This window comes from Erigeron canadensis, chromosome 5 (genome assembly GCF_010389155.1).
Source record: "Erigeron canadensis isolate Cc75 chromosome 5, C_canadensis_v1, whole genome shotgun sequence".
Lineage (NCBI taxonomy): Eukaryota > Viridiplantae > Streptophyta > Magnoliopsida > Asterales > Asteraceae > Erigeron > Erigeron canadensis.
Window position 1 is genome coordinate 5,716,171 of NC_057765.1, and position 16,714 is coordinate 5,732,884.

Sequence of the window (16,714 nt, forward strand, 5' to 3'; positions counted from 1 at the left end):
TATCATGAAGAAATTCGAATATGTCTCATACATGATTTGTGAGTATGAAATAATTTGTGGTTTAAATAAATCGATAATCGAAGCTAAATTATAATAAACAGTAATGATAAATATAATATATGTTTAGTTATAATTTTGGATTTATCTTCAATATTTAGAACCACATCAAAATCGGAACATGTAAGCATAGTGGATATGACAAATAATCTTGTGATTTCAGATCGTAAACTCAAATTTTTGAAGTTTTCATGTTAATAACTTATTATAATCAATATAAGTAATAACAGTCGAAGAATTGAGAAAAAAATAGACAATTTATTAATGAGAAAATGATCAATCAAATAAGGTTATAATGTCTTTTGTATTAATAAGTCAAGAGTTAGAGTTGAATTACAAGTCTAATAAGAAAATTGAATTTATATACAACTAAAAAAGCTAATTTTACAAAATAAATTAAAAAGACACGTGTTGATAGGATTATGCTATGTGTCGTTTCAAAAACATGTCAATCATGTTTTAGTTTATTAGTATATTATTATTTTTATAATAAAAAATATAAATTACTAAAAGTATTAAATAGTTAGATACTTTGCTTAGTTTTCTTTTACCAAGAGGTCAGGATTATACATTTTAGAGAAGTTCTAAAAAGAAAGTGGAATTAACACTAGTTTTTATAAAAAAGAAAAAAAAACATTATTAACACTGAAATGTATGGTGCAATAATCCTCTTTATTACAGACCAACAAATGTGAAAAGAAGAAAAACATGTAATGACAAATTTTTAAGACTTTTAGAGACTTTAACGTATAAAGTCTAGATTGGGACCATTAATTTATTAATTACAAATTGACAAGACATAGAGCGTTGACTAAAATCAAAGTGCATATACTCCTTCAATCAAACTTCACTATATATGAATTTAAACATTATTAGCAAACCACTTCATACAACATGATTATTTCAAATATGTTCCATAATAAAGTTAAACATTCTCATGTTTTGATCATTATTATTGTGTGGTCTTTGTTTCAATGTGTTGTTAACAGTACTACTAGTACTTTTGTAAGAATTCCTACTTTCCTTGCCAAACAACCAGTGGCAAAAGCTGATAAACAGATCAAGTGCATCGATAAGGACCAAAATGCTCTCCTTGATTTTAAAGTTGGTCTTGAAGACCCCTATAATTATATCTCCGATTGGGGAACTAAAAAGGAAGATGATTGTTGCACGTGGACCAGAGTTACATGCGACAACCAGACTGGTCATGTCACGGAGCTTGACTTGTCTGATTGTTATCTTGAAGGTGATATTGGTCATTCATTGTTTAATTTAAACTACTTAACTCATCTTGACCTTTCTTATAATTCTCTTAATGGAACCATTTCCGAATCCATTAGGTCGTTGACACAACTAACGTATCTTCAACTTTCAAATAATTATTTTAACGGAACTATTCTTGAGTCTATTGGTCACTTGACCGAATTAAGGGAACTTTATCTTCTTGGTAATTCTTTTAGGGGAATCATTCCCAAGTCCATTGGCTCATTGACCCAATTAAAAGAACTTGACCTTGGATGGAATTATTTTAGTGGAACTATTCCTGAATCCATTGGTTCATTGACCCATTTAAGGTCACTTAGACTTTCTCATAATTCTTTTAATGGAAACATTCCTTTAGAACTTGGAAACCTCGTAAATCTAGAAGACCTTGAATTAAATGATCTTGGAAGATGTTCAGTTGAAAATTTACATTGGTTATCTCATCTGTCTCATTTAAGATTACTTGATATGAGTGGGATTTCACTAGCCAAAGCTGACCATTGGGTAAATGCAATTCTAAGTCTTCAAAAGCTAACAAATTTATATTTAGATGGATGTTACCTCTCACAGGTCATGCATTCATATTCTCCATCATTTTCTTCATTTAATATTCATGACCTTTCTCTCTGTAACAACAATCTCAACTCATCTATGTATCGTTGGTTGTACCCATTAATTAGAAGCAATACACTTAAATATCTTTCTCTTGACGGAAACAAGTTAGAAGAATTTCCAAATTATCTTGGAAATCTCTGTAATTTGACTAGTCTAAGTTTCATTAACAACTCAGCAATTGTTCCATTTTCTGATTTTCTAAAATCATTATCTGCCGGATGCACATCTGCTATGTTAACTATCATTGTCGCTTCAGGTAGCCAATTTATAGGATCAATATCTGATGATATCCAACACTTTTCATCACTTCAAAAGTTATACCTAGATGACAATCAGTTAAATGGAACCATAAGTAAGAAAATGTGGGGATTGCCCTCGCTTTTCGAACTAAGAATTACTTCCAATTCTCTTGGAGGCGCCACCTTTGAAAATATTGGAATGTCAAGTATTGAGTTCATAAATATCTCTTCCAATAACTTCAGCGAGAAAGCACCAGATATATCAAACTTTAATGCTTCCGCCGTATTAGATTTGAGTTCCAACAACTTCTATGGTCCGATAACGAATGTTTCTTCCTCTTTGAATCTTTTAAATCTTTCGAAAAACAAATTCTATGGAGGAATCTCTTTTTTGTGCCAAATTGTTGATGGGCTTTTAGTTTATCTGGATCTCTCGCATAACTTATTTTCTGGACAAATTCCAGACTGTTTATGGCAACTGAAAGCACTTCAATTTTTAAATCTGGCAAACAACAATTTGTTTGGAAAGCTTCCTGCATCTTTTAAATATTTGAATTTACTTGATGTGTTGGATTTATACAACAACAACTTCTCTGGAGAATTGCCTTTATCGCTGAAGAATTGCACCAACTTAACCTTTTTGGATTTAGGGGCCAACAAATTTTCTGGTAACATGTCTGTTTGGATTGGTGAAAACTTATTAGGATTGTATGCTCTTAGCCTTGGTTCTAATAACTTATTTGGACCCATTCCTTTAGAGTTTTGTCAGCTTGTAAATCTTCAAATTCTTGATCTGTCAATGAACAATCTTAATGGGACTATCCCTTCATGTGTCAATAATCTTACTTCCATGGTTCAACAAGGATTGATCACATTGGAACATAACCGACATCATTATGGTCTTTCATCTACACCTTCTGGACTTAGTGATTATGTTGACAGTGCGATTGTCCAGTGGCAAGGAATTAGACGTGAATTCACTAACAATCTCGGATTTTTGAAAAGCATTGATTTATCACACAACAATCTAGCAGGAAAAATCCCCAATACTCTAACCGATCTTCGTGGATTGCTTGCACTCAACTTATCAAGGAATGCTTTACATGGGGAGATTCCAAAAAAAATTGGCAAGATGAAAGATCTTTTAATGTTGGATTTATCAAGAAACCAACTTTCAGGAGAGGTACCATCCAGCATATCTGAGATGTTTTTGTTAAGTTCTTTAGACGTGTCATACAATAACTTGTCAGGGAGAATTCCATCCGGCACTCAACTCCAATCGTTTGAAAATTCAAGTTACACAGGAAATGCAGGATTGTGTGGACCCCCAATTTCAAAATATTGCCCTGGAGATGAAAGATTTCAAATGCCATCCATCATTGGTGATGAAAGTGAAGGACACATAGATCAACTTGAGAGATGGTTTTACATTGGCGGGGCGATTGGTTTTGCTATCGGATTTTGGTTAGTGTGTAGTGCTTTGCTCATCAGTCATCGTGGAAGACATACTTTTTTTCACTTCATGGATCGTTCGGAAAATTGGGTTCATGTAAAGGTGGTGGTGTTTGTATGTCACAATGTTTTTTAACTTCTTGTCTTTTAGAATTTATTTATATTGTTTTTATTTACCATATTTTTCGTGTATGTATTTGGGAGAGGTTTTTAAATCCTCATTAATAATTAATAAAGTTGCCACCAACACCATGGCAGTGAGGGAGCCAGTAGGTGGGCTAGCCGATGCTTAGCCCCCGCCAACTAACCAATCTTTCATAGTTCTATTCCAAGACACTGTCAACAAGTACAAATTTTGAACTCCTAAAATTCTAAAGTTTAACTACGTGTATATGTTAACGTTTTGAAGATTTAATATGATGAAGCTATGATAAGGAAATTTGTTTTGCATGATCTATTGGAGTTGATTTATGATGATATACCCCTTCGTATCACCATATGAAGGTAATCTCTTTATGAAGCACCTACACGAATGGCTTAGGCTGAATGTGCATAATTAATTAAATAGACCCAAATCCGTTTTATAGTAAATCATATCCCAATTATTAAGGTATAATAAAGATGCCAATTAAATCGAATTTATAAACCCTAGCTAGGGTAAAATCCCTAACTTCCTCCCCAAGTTACCTTCTCCTATGTAAGGAGAGGTAAACCCTCATTATGTTCACCTTTTTTTAGTGTCTATATTTTTGACAGGTTTGGGACTTGGTGCGTGTCAAGGCTCAGTTTCAATGTACTTCGTTTACCTGGAATGACGTTGTTGCTCATGTGATACAAGTCGCCACAAGAGGAACCACACATACTGGGGTGTTGAAGTTATTGTTTGTTGCTGCGGTTTATTTTTATTGGCAAGAACGGAGTTCAAGCCTGTTTTCTAACAAGAGAAGACCTCATGACAAGCTTTTTGCAACTATGTTATCAACTATTCGGATCTTCCAATTCCTTTTAAGAAGATGACTAGAGTGGAAGATTTGTTTTGTTTATTAGTATCAGTTAGATATCATATAGCATAGGAAGTTAGTACTTGTTTCTTAGATGTTGCATGTTTGTGCATGGGTTGTAAAGTAAGTTTAGTACTCAACAAGATCGTCTGTTCTTTCATTTATATATAAAATCTAACCGGGGGTGACGAACTTTACCGAAAAAATTAAATTGTCATAAACGATACTAAAAGTTTTAAAAATATTCTACTATATGAGCTAAAAGAAATAAAAAAAATATGCATTTAAAAAAAATAGGTGGTAGTTAACTGGTTTAGATTATATTTTTCTTTCCTATTATAAATATTACTTATTTATTTCACCATTATTTTTTTATTTAGATGAGATCGTGGTACACTTTTAACCCAAAGCTAGCCTAGGATAAACTAAATATAAACTACACAAAAAATTCGAGTATATATATATATATACTAGCCTTGTACCCGTGCTATGCAGCGAGACATAGGAAAAAAACGTTAGTTAAGTAATGGTACCGTGTTATTATATGAATGTATGATTCAACTCAAGTGTTTCTTAGTCCGGCTGAAAGTGCAAACCGCCGTTTTTGTTTTAGAGTGAGCAATTTTTACGTTGATTTATTATTAAATTTAGTAACACATGTGTGTTTTTTTGGTATACTATATGAGCAACTGCGGGGAAGGGAAAAGACACGCGTAAGAGTTTTTTTTTAAGGGTATTTTTGGAATTTTAGGGATAAAGTGTTTGATGTTAGTATAGATTAAAAGGGTAAATTAGAGATTTTAAAGGTAGAGTGTTGAATTTTGAGTGAGGAAGTTTGTTTATATAGATAGTATAGATATAGATATATATTTTTGCTACTTTCAAGTCCGGATAAAAGAACAAGGGAATACCATTCTTTATGGTGAGTACTTCAAGGTAGCTAATGGAAATTGTGACATTTAAAGCCCATTTTAAATGTGTAAACAATTGTTGAGATTTGAAAAAAAATAAAATAAAATAAAATAAAATAAAAGATCTATGGCTCGACCTCGATTTACACATTTAAAGCCCATTTTAAGATGCAATTTACAAAAAATAGCCCATTTTTAGTATCTCAATTTACACATTTAAAGCCCAAATAATTGAAACCCAAAACATAATTTAAAGCCCACAATCGTATCCTTTTCACTCAACCTCTAAAATCTTTGTTCTTGTTGCTAATGAGATAAACCCCTCAACGGGAAATATCTCTTACACAATCTTACCCAAAATAAAATATCATTTATATTCATTTCTACACATACCATCTTCATTTGCAGGTTTACTTAGTTTTTCCATATTTTGATACACAATTGCGTAAACGTATATATATATATATATATGTATTATGTATTATTACTTTTCTTCAATTTTTGAAAAAAGAGTACATGTTTTTGGGGTTCATGAAACTTAAAAATGTTGAAATATTAAGTTATATAGTGTTGATTTATGTATTTTAGGTGTATTGTTAGGTATATGCAGATGACAGTTTTTCATGCACACAAGTTGTTTGATGAAATGCCTCAGAAAAAAACTATGCTTTTTTTTGTTGTTACACCTTGTTAGTTGTTTAAGTAAATATTAATCATAGGGTAAAGAGTTAATACATGAAATATACTGTCTTCTTTAATGAATATGTTCGCTAGGACTTCTATGGTTTCTGGGGAATTTTGCTTAAGTTACTGACTTACTGTGATTTAAAAGGTTCAGTTCTTGTATACGTGTAGTGGAATATATGCATAATAATGTTTCAACATGGCCCTTGTTAGTTCCCGAAAAATAGGTTATATTGAATTACGTAACAAGAGGATGATATTTGTGTGTCCGTGACGCACTTTGGGGTTTTTTTGATAAAAAATTTTCTATATGCGTCGCCCAAGTAGTTAGAATGCCTCCACAAATTACAACTTTTTTTAAAACAAATATCTGCATAATCTATTTCATGTTTTTTTTTTAAAAAATTAAAAATAAAAAAAATCTTATTTACATATTATCAGACTTTTCTCTCCTGCAGAATTGGATATATGCTTTTGAAGTATTAGACCGATGTTAAATTTTTGTTGTTAGTTTTGTTTTAACACAACTAAATGCTAGTTTATGTCTTATGTTGAATTGTATAGATATTGGACACTGTGTAAGCTTCTTCAGAAATCTGAACCCTGGATCCGCCAATCTGCCACTGAGTCTCAGTGTAGCTAAAAAATGGCAATGCCGACTTTCAATGCTATATCACATTGTCATCACAGGCTCTGGTGGCAACCCAACACTTCCAAGCTTCCAGTTTCTTGCTATATGCCACCTCCTTCATTCACAGGTCTATATTTTTTTATGAGTATTTCTCTTTATCTCTTTGATACAATATGTTTGACAATAGCTGCAATAAGAATTTTTAGATGATGCATGTCGTTCTGCTGTGCATGCCTTCATATTCTTATTGATCATATTTAGGTCCACAAGGTTCTAGAGCAGGCTATAAGCGATCTGGTAGATTGGAAGGAGCTGGAAAGAGCATGGAAGACTCGGTTCAGCGGAAAATGGAACAGTTCTATGAAGGGTCTAATGGTCCGCCTCTCCGTATTCTTCCGATTGGTGGTCTAGGAGAAATTGGAATGAACTGCATGCTTGTAGGAAATTATGATCGTTATATTCTGATTGATGCTGGCGTCATGTTCCCAGAGTAAGTCTTTTTCTATTTATTAATATTTCAGTGGCTCTAATGTGCCTCTTTTAGGAATTTGTCTATTGCAAGTGCTAATTCTTGGTTTAGAAGTGCCAGAGGCTTGGGCTAATTGGTCCTAAAACAGTGCAGTTTGAGAAAGATGCTTGTGCCTAGTCCCTTCCTTACTTCAAAAAGGGCCTCATTTGAGACCCGCGGTTCCAAATGGTCTGAAGTGGACTGTCCAATAGGCCTTTTTTTTAATTTTTATTTTTCTATAGTTTACAAATTAAACTATACTCAAATTTTTTGTAAGGTAAAAGATCAGAATCTGAATCTGTAAAATAAAACATATAACGTCATTTTAGAAAAATTAGAAGTATGATTTGCTTATAAATATTTATAATTAGTAATTTCAAGTACATGACTATACAATACATATTTACATTAACAGTACATTTTACACTAATTCAGCTCATATAGAGGATTAAATAGCATACAAACTAAAACTCACTAGAAGTGTACCCGCACAATGTACGGTGGTGGATGAGTTTCTTAGAAAGTTATAAAATTTGTTGTAAATCTTATTCATAAATAAACTTTTTAAATTTAAGTAGTACATGAAACAAGTGGTGTGGCAAAGCTTTGGGTTGTCTAACATACATGAATTGTGAATTATGGCAAATTTTATAGAAATGATTAGGTAAAATAAAGATGGGAATACTTAAAAAATATAAATTCTAAGACTCATGCCATATACTTTATAATGTAGTATAGATATAGATTATAGATATGTAGTAGATGAGTATAAAGTACGTAGGATACTTGACCAAGGGTCAGACATTTAGGTGTAATCTGCTCTAGGACTATACTTAACGGACTCGGTCTTAGCAGACTTTTCATCAAATGTTAGGACCTATATGCAACATTCAGGTCGCCTAAGATCAATTGTGCATCTTGAAGCATGTGCAAAGTGGATCCCTGATTTCAACAGGATAATGTTTTTATATCAAATTATATGCATTGTTTTTCTAATTTTACAAACCGAAAATCGGCTATTACCATTTAATTTATTTTACCTGTTGAAAGTAGGCATATGCTTCTTTTATGGATTGCTAATATACGTAACAGTTAATTGTAAACTATACTTGTAAATCTATGCACATATAATACACACACACACACACACACACCAAGTTATTAATATCACGACTCTTACAAGCGAGTCACAAGTCGACCACTATGGCCTTAAGACACATGATTTCCTTTTCAGCTATGATGAACTCGGTGTTCAGAAAATTATTCCCGATACTACATTTATAAAAAAGTGGAGTCATAAGATTGAAGCGGTTGTTATAACACATGGACACGAAGACCACATTGGTGCTTTGCCTTGGGTAAGGTCTTTTTTCGTTTCTGAAAATCAGTTCTTGGTACCACTGTACCAGAATATATATCTAGTAACTACTTATCAGATTTTCTACAAAATTTTAATAATTTCTTTGGTACTTTATTTTCTCTGTGATTTAGTTCTCTCTTTCTTTCTACAAAATCAGGTTATACCTGCACTGGATATACGTACTCCAATATTTGCATCATCCTTTACGATGGAGGTCTGAATGTCTATTCTCGACTAATTTCTTTTATGATGTATACATGTATATGCATATAAAAAACATGGAAGTTTTGAATCATTTACTTGTGAGTGGGCTGAATCTGGTTTTCTCGGGTCAAATGGTAAAATCCAGAGATTTAGCCGCCAGGGAAATGGTTAAAGAGTTGAAAGTCGTCCTGTACCTTTGATGTACATCAACCCTTATAAATCTGTTATTCAATAGAATTTATTATTAGTGGGATAATATAAGTTTTGTAAATCGTATCTGACACGAATTATTTTGAAAAAAGTAAGTACTTTGGACGACAGGTAAATTCAGTCAACCCAACAACCCAGCCCGCCAGATACATAAGGAACTACTGGTTTTCAACATTAACCAATTTGTCTTGTCAGCTCCTTTTGCCACCTCTAACATAAATTATTAGGTTTTAAATAGTTGAGACTCTTTGTATTTGAGCAGCTTATCAAGAAGCGCTTGAAGGAATCTGGGATATTTGTGCCATCTAGGCTCAAGACATTTAAAACAAAGAGGAAATTTGTTGCTGGGCCGTTCGAGATAGAGCCTATCCGAGTGACCCATTCGATTCCAGATTGTTCTGGACTAGTTCTTCGGTGTTCAGATGGTATTATTCTTCATACCGGGGATTGGAAGGTACACATTTGATTTTTTATTGTATGTCATGTTATTGATCTTTATTTATGATACATTGATCTTCATATTAAACAGATAGACGAGTCACCACTCGACGGGCAAGTTTTTGACCGTGAAGGTTTAGAAGAGCTCTCGAAAGAGGGAGTAACTTTGGTAAGAGTTTATTTTCTTTAAAGGGCGATGTTATAATCCCACATCACCCAAGTATAGGATTGGTTGGTTGTTTATAAGCCTAGGTGTCGCGTCTTCCTTTGAGCTAGCTTTTGGGAACGAGTTCTACACCTAGCTTATGGCTTGAACGAGCCTATTTCGTATCATTTGGTATCAGAGCAAACCCTACGTTTCAAGGCTCCAAAACTCGAAGTGGTGGCTTGGACCTGAAAATAGAAGGGTGCCAACCGTGACAAATGAGCTCGGAGTGGTGGCTTGGAACCAAAAAGAAGAAGCGTGCCAACCGTGACCAACATATCCGTGACCAACGAGGACCTTGGCTCTTCAAAGGGTGGGGTATTGTTATGATCCCACATCGGCTAAGTATGGGGTTGGTTGGTGGTTCATAAGCCTAGGTGTCCCGTCCTCCTTTGAGCTAGATTTTGGGAGTGATTTCTACACCTAGCTTATGGCTTGAACGAGCCTATTATGGGATGGGTTCGTATCAGGTGAATTGCATGAAACAGCAGTATATTGTACCTTAACAGCAACCAACTGCCTGTTACAGAAGGCGCATATACCACTCACTTTCCCTTTTGTATTTAACCTTCGTCATTGTCTGTAGTCACGTCTTAAAACTTATTTCCAATTTCTGTTTCTACAACTTACTGAACCGGTAAGATAAGAAATACAACTAAGTGCATCAAAATGTATTCAAATCCAACTTGTAACGTTTTGATATTGCATGTGCCTAATTTCCAGACCATATATTTTTTGTATTAAATTCTTAATCAAGCGCCATGGTTTATTTATAGTCAAATATATAAAATACCTACTCTTCCTCATATAAAGTATCCTCGGCTGCAGTTCACTGTTGGCTATTGTTGAACGAGTCATTTTACTATAACAGTTTAGTCAAGCTTCTCAACCAGCCAGTGATTAAAATTTATTTAATTATTGTACTTGTTTGATTTCTCCAGATGATGAGTGATTCAACAAACGTACTATCACCTGGAAGGACAACAAGTGAAACCGTTGTTGCGGATTCACTACTTCGGCATATCACAGCTGCTAAAGGAAGGGTTATTACAACTCAATTTTCATCAAATATTCATAGACTTGGAAGTGTGAAAGCTGCAGCTGATTTAGCTGGCAGAAAGTTGGTATGTCACTTCCTGCCTTTTGGTGTGCGTGTTTGATTTCTTTATAACCATTGAGTTATGTGTGGGCCTATTTGGGTTGCTTCTAATCTCATCTGGTCAGGTAAAGTATTATTCTAATGGTCCAAATAGGTCAAACGGGTTGAAATCCCATTACCCTCTGGCTGGATGCGATGATAATGCCATGCCATTTTATTTCAGGTATTTGTTGGTATGTCTTTAAGAACATACCTTGATGCTGCATGGAAGGATGGAAAGGCTCCAATTGATCCTTCGACTCTCGTAACGACCTTTTACTGATCTTATTCTTTGTTTTTCTCTCATTCCGTCTCTCTTATCGTTTCTAACATCAAATCTTGTGCTTAGGTGAAAGTTGAAGATATAGATGCTTATGCCCCAAAGGACTTGGTAATTGTCACTACAGGCTCTCAAGTAAGCTGCAATTTCCACCGATTTACTTATGAATGAGTTGATTCATTTTATTTTCATCTAAAACTTGTCAAATCGTATAGAAATAGCTTAGCAGGAAAAGGATTGAACAAAGCATTAAAGTCATCCAAAGCAAATTATTGTTGTATGAATCTATCTAAATAACTTTATATAATAAATAACTTTTGCTTGAAATAAATCCAATATTTGCAATCACATTTGTCACACACACTTTACACCATATAATAGGTTTTCATCCTTCAGAATAAATGTGCTTTGGTTCAACCCATCCGAACCGTTGGGACCTGTCCCAAGGAATTAACTGTTGTGAGATCTTACCCAATATGCTCGCCCCCTCACTTTAAACAATTAAACCTCTATTTCACTCTGTCAGTATAACTCTATTTGCTTGTGTCAGGCAGAACCTCGTGCGGCACTTAACCTTGCATCATATGGAAGCAGTCATTTTTTCAAGCTGAACAAAGAAGACACAATTTTGTATTCTGCTAAGGTGAACTACATCAATCATTGCTTTGAATGTTTATTGTGATATTCAAGTAGCTTGTAGCTTGCTATATTAATATGGTGTCATCTGCTACATATGTTGTTTATAGGTGATCCCCGGCAATGAATCTAGAGTTATGAAAATGTTAAATCGTTTATCCGATATCGGACCAACAATAATAATGGGCAAAAATGAGCAATTACACACCTCGGGTCATGCCTATCGTGAAGAATTGGTAAGGTTTTTCATATGTATGCTACCATCACAACTCAATGTTTTTCTCTCGTATGGATTGACAAGAGAGCAAAAATTATAGCAAATAGTTCTAGGTTGTATTCAATAGTTTCTTTTGCGTTTTACTTGCATTATTGCGAGAGCTATAGTGAAAACTTTATATCCGCTCGCAACATGTAAAGAAGACCCACTTAGTTAAATCGTTAATTGAACTAAATGAAGACTCGTGTGTATAATGATTTTCGTTCTTTTGGTAGCAAGAGGTGCTGAGGATTGTGAAGCCACAACATTTTTTACCCATCCATGGAGAACTCTTATTCCTCAAGGAACATGAAGTACTTGGAAGATCCACTGGAATTCATCACACTGCCGTAAGTGACTGTTCAATCTGACTTACTAGTTATCACATGCTCGCACACACACACACACACGTTGAAAGTGTATATTGTTTTGTATAAATAATAGGTCATAAAGAATGGAGAAATGCTTGGGGTTTCACATTTGAGGAACAGAAGAGTGTTGTCAAATGGTTTCGCAGCCCTGGGAAAAGAAAATTTGCAGGTTTTCTTCTGTATGCATATATATAAATATTAATATACAGTCTCTAATGTAGTCAACACTCACCCGGTAAATTTTATCACCTGCAGTTGATGTATAGTGATGGCGACAAAGCATTCGGTACATCTGCTGATCTCTGTGTAGATGAGAGGATGAAAATAGCATCAGATGGAATAATAGTTGTGAGGTTAGTAGCATATAAACTCTCAAGATCAGGGGTGGCAATGTGGGTGGTTTGGGTGGGTTGGGTAACAGATCAAAAGGTGATATTTTTTGGTACTGATTCAACCAGGTCTAGTGACCTGAAAAGCATTTAGTTCAAACTTTGTGAAATTTATTATAATTTTGTGAATATAATCAAGTAGGAGTTTTGCTCATTAGAAATACATTTTGGGGTGACTTTCACCCATTTGAGCTATTTGACCCATTTTCTATTATGCTATTTTATTTGTTACCCTTTTGACCCATATGAGATAAACACATCTTTAGTTTACTCATTTAACGAAAGTGGGCCAAAAAATTGTCACCTCTACTCAAGATATACAATTTCTCACAACTAATACACACATTTAATCTCATCTGTCTCTTCAGCATTGAAATTATGCGTCCTCAATCTACGGAGAGTTTATTTAAAGAAAACCTAAAAGGAAAAATAAGAATAACGACACGCTGCTTATGGCTTGACAATGGCAAACTTTTAGATGCTCTTCATAGTGCTGCACATGCTTCACTATCAAGTTGTTCAATCAAAAGTCCCTTGCCTCACATAGAGAGAACGGTATCAGAGGTTTTAAGGAAAATGGTACGAAAATACAGTGGTAAGAGGCCTGAAGTCATAACGCATGCTATTGAAAACCCTGCTGCTGTTCTGGCTGATGAGATCAATGGGAAGTTGTCAGGTGTAAAACCTGGTTTTGAGTTGCCTTTTCTGAAAAAAGAAACGGTAGACGGAAGCCCAAAAAAGAAACGGACAAATAAGATACAAGAAGAAAGCAAAAGTCTTGATCTTTCCATGGGCCTACGTGAAAGTAAAGGTCTTAGCTTACTCTCCTTACCCAAACCTTTTTACGGCTGTGATCTAACTTTTAATACTAGCTGCAACAAAATGAGTTATCAAAGGGTATATTCATGCTTATTCTTATACTACATCCCTAAATAAAAACAATTAGCCTATAAGTGAATATACCAACATCATCTGAAGCCATTATTACAGAGCAGAAGAATGTTCATAGCACATTTATTACAACCAATCATTTCACTAACACAATTTCAACTTTGTACAGGTGATGAGATGAATGATGATGGATTATTATCTGAGGAAGAAGTTGCAACTAGTTCTGACTCAGCAGGGAGCACGGTTTCTGATTCTGAGTCATCAGATGATTTCTATAAAGCGTACATAACACCAGAACCTCTTGACCAATCAGAAAACAGTAGCACAGACTCTAATACAAAGAAGCCTCTGAAAAGAAACAGATGGAAACCAGAAGAAGTAAGAATGCTTATCAAGTTTCGGGGGGAGTTGAATAGTAGATTCCAAGTTGTGAAGGGACGAATGGCCCTTTGGGAAGAAGTATCAGTAAACCTATCCAATGAGGGTTTTAGTCGAAGCCCAGGCCAGTGTAAATCTTTATGGGCTTCACTGGTTCAGAAATACGAGGTTTGTTATCCATATTTGTGTTCCATTTTGTGAACTTGATTTTTCATCACTAAAGTAGAAAAAATATGAAGCAACCAAGTTAGAGGTCTTATTGCTGATTTGTCAAATGGATCAATGAATCCAATCATATCCTGTACAAAACGTTGCATGTTTTGAAGTTTGAACTGTTATCCAACCTCTACAATATATGCATGTAACTGTTTTTTATGGTCATGAAGAGTACCGTGTCACTCACGAGACAAAAATGCATTTTTTCACAGGAAAGTAAGAATGAACCTGAAAGCAATAAAAGCTGGCAATATTACGAGGACATGGATAGCATTTTATCCACTCCTGATGATGCCATGGCACATAAATGATCCAAGAACTAAGAGGTGTCAATTTCCCGCATTCAGGGGACTGAAAATCTTCACATATATTGCCGACCGAAGGGATTTGCACACGGTATTCTTTAAGGTTGCTTGTTATAACATTAAGTAGAGTAAAATGGTAAAGCTAATGGCAGTGAGCAGCACAATTTTTGTAATTCAGTGTAGAAAATAGTATTGTAGAACTCAAGTGTTATCTCTTAAAAGTAATTAGCCGATGAGCGTATTTTTGTCTCTTCTATACGTGCCACATCCTTGTAGTTGTAATTTGTGTATCTATAGAAATTTTTTCTTCGCCCAAGTTATGGAGGTCAGTATGTTATATGTAGACGTAGTATATCAAATGGACCAGTCTGGTTAAAGAACTTTGTCTTGGCAAGAGTGTTTAATAGGTTTTAGTGGTCAGCTGAATAGAGGCAACCTCTTGGCCAAACTCATGAGATCTGTTTAGCAGAATTTTAACCGAATATCCCAACCATTGAAAACGGTATGGATGTTTAGATGTGTACAGTATTTGTATGATTATTTTCATGGCGTGCGGCGGAACCTGCCCATATTGGATGCTAATCACCAAGGCATGTTGTGTCACTCATTGATTGATAATTACTGAACCATTTCATAATATTCCTTTTTGAACTTCCTTTAACATTTATATGGGGAAATATTAGGTAAAGCATACAGTACCTATCTTAGGTAAAGCAGGGGATTATATAAAATTCAGGGGGGGTTTATGTATTATTCAGAGGAGGTTATGTATGTTTATCAAATCGGAAGGTTTAATCTATAATTTTTTTTAATGTGACATTACCTAAGCTTAGGTAAAGTCTGCAGTACGGATCATTTTCCCTAACATTTATATAAGGCAGGATAGTTGCTGGTGGTTCTCTACTCTTATGTTGACTGTCGAGGAAACTATCTGCGTAAGAAGTATGTGGGTTAATACAGCATTATAAGCTAACGTCGACTAATGGCCGACTTAACTTCATTAATTGGACTTTCTTAATGTATAGCATTCTATCAGAGGTAAACATATAGCATCATTTACACATTTCAAAGGGGGTACTAGTGTACAATAAGTTAGAGATCTTCACAAAAACCATATGTGTATCTCAGAAAAAGAAGTCTCGAGTCAAGATATTTTTCATACGTTATCAAACAAATCGACTAATGTGATGTTACTCCAAGTTTTGTGGCTAAAAGTATGCTTTTCTTGGTCTATGAATAAGGTAAGGCGTGGAACAATTGTGGCGGGAGACGCTCATGGCTAAAAGTTCATTGTTAATTTTATTCTCCATTAGGCACTTACTGATTAAGTTCTTCCTTTTCCAAACTTCATTGTCATTCGATCCGAATCAATTTCATAGATCTTCCTCTGAATGATCAGCTGCTGAAGTTTCTAAAAAAGGATTCTCAACATCAATGAGTGTTGCTCAGTGACTTTATCACAGATCTCACGATATGTCGCAATTTGCTTTAAACTTGCTAGTTATTCACCTTTGACAAAAGACTAAAGGTCTTGTTGTATGTAACTTTTCTATGTTCTTGTTTTCACTTTCCCACTTTACATATCGAATCTCTACAGATGAACAATATATATTGATGAAAGTAACTATGAAGATGGAGCACCAAAAATGAACAACATTAGTTTAACTATCATTTTCACTTTAAATCAAACATATATATCCATTCATTAGACACATAAGTTAACCAAAACAATCAACTTCCTTTGAGCAAAGTAAGAGAATAAAAATCTATAGATTCAATTTTACAAATGACCTGGTACCAGTGGCGGATCCAGAAGTTTATAAAGTACATGAAAGTTCGGGGGCCTAATGGATGAATTCTCAAGTTGTATATATATAAAAGATTTCCAGGAATAAAGTTAATCTGAGGGTCACTCATCAAGTGAGCATCGGTAAGCTCATCATCACTTAGCTTGTCAAACCATTGTCATTGGCGCAACCTCTTAGTTAGCGCATCAATGAGGTACTTTAATGAAGCGATGAGGGGTAGTTTCGAATTTTAAACCCAAAGGCTATTATGCCGCTTGAAAAAAACAAA

The 16,714-nt window shown here is 34.6% G+C and overlaps 2 protein-coding genes across 4 annotated transcripts; both read left to right on the top strand.

The window, feature by feature from the left end:
- The first annotated feature begins 940 nt into the window (after positions 1-940).
- LOC122600869 (receptor-like protein EIX2) lies at positions 941-3,873 on the top strand. Of its 2 annotated transcripts, none has more exons than XM_043773646.1 (2): positions 941-1,303; positions 2,192-3,873. In XM_043773646.1, exons 1-2 carry the CDS (start codon positions 952-954, stop codon positions 3,760-3,762), a joined length of 1,923 nt encoding a protein of 640 aa, XP_043629581.1. In that variant the 5' UTR covers positions 941-951; the 3' UTR covers positions 3,763-3,873. The 2 variants fall into 2 exon arrangements, with proteins under 2 accessions (XP_043629581.1, XP_043629582.1); XM_043773647.1 differs by having other exon boundaries at positions 2,639-3,873.
- A 1,966-nt stretch (positions 3,874-5,839) lies between these two features.
- LOC122600310 (ribonuclease J) lies at positions 5,840-14,889 on the top strand. Of its 2 annotated transcripts, none has more exons than XM_043773016.1 (18): positions 5,840-5,946; positions 6,787-6,980; positions 7,115-7,343; positions 8,596-8,719; positions 8,879-8,935; positions 9,398-9,589; positions 9,665-9,742; positions 10,720-10,902; positions 11,101-11,181; positions 11,266-11,331; positions 11,747-11,839; positions 11,943-12,068; positions 12,325-12,438; positions 12,533-12,628; positions 12,715-12,812; positions 13,217-13,659; positions 13,909-14,285; positions 14,546-14,889. In XM_043773016.1, exons 2-18 carry the CDS (start codon positions 6,869-6,871, stop codon positions 14,642-14,644), a joined length of 2,568 nt encoding a protein of 855 aa, XP_043628951.1. In that variant the 5' UTR covers positions 5,840-5,946; positions 6,787-6,868; the 3' UTR covers positions 14,645-14,889. The 2 variants fall into 2 exon arrangements, with proteins under 2 accessions (XP_043628951.1, XP_043628952.1); XM_043773017.1 differs by having other exon boundaries at positions 13,217-13,653.
- Positions 14,890-16,714: the final 1,825 nt, after the last annotated feature.

Coding starts and splice junctions, on each gene's coding strand:
- LOC122600869 (XM_043773646.1), top strand. CDS start 952: ATGATTATTTCAAATATGTTCCATAATAAAGTTAAACATTCTCATGTT. Junction 1,304..2,191: donor GTCTGATTGTTATCTTGAAG/GTGATATTGGTC, acceptor TTGTCGCTTCAG/GTAGCCAATTTATAGGATCA.
- LOC122600310 (XM_043773016.1), top strand. CDS start 6,869: ATGGCAATGCCGACTTTCAATGCTATATCACATTGTCATCACAGGCTC. Junction 8,936..9,397: donor CATCATCCTTTACGATGGAG/GTCTGAATGTCT, acceptor GTATTTGAGCAG/CTTATCAAGAAGCGCTTGAA. Junction 14,286..14,545: donor CACTGGTTCAGAAATACGAG/GTTTGTTATCCA, acceptor ATTTTTTCACAG/GAAAGTAAGAATGAACCTGA.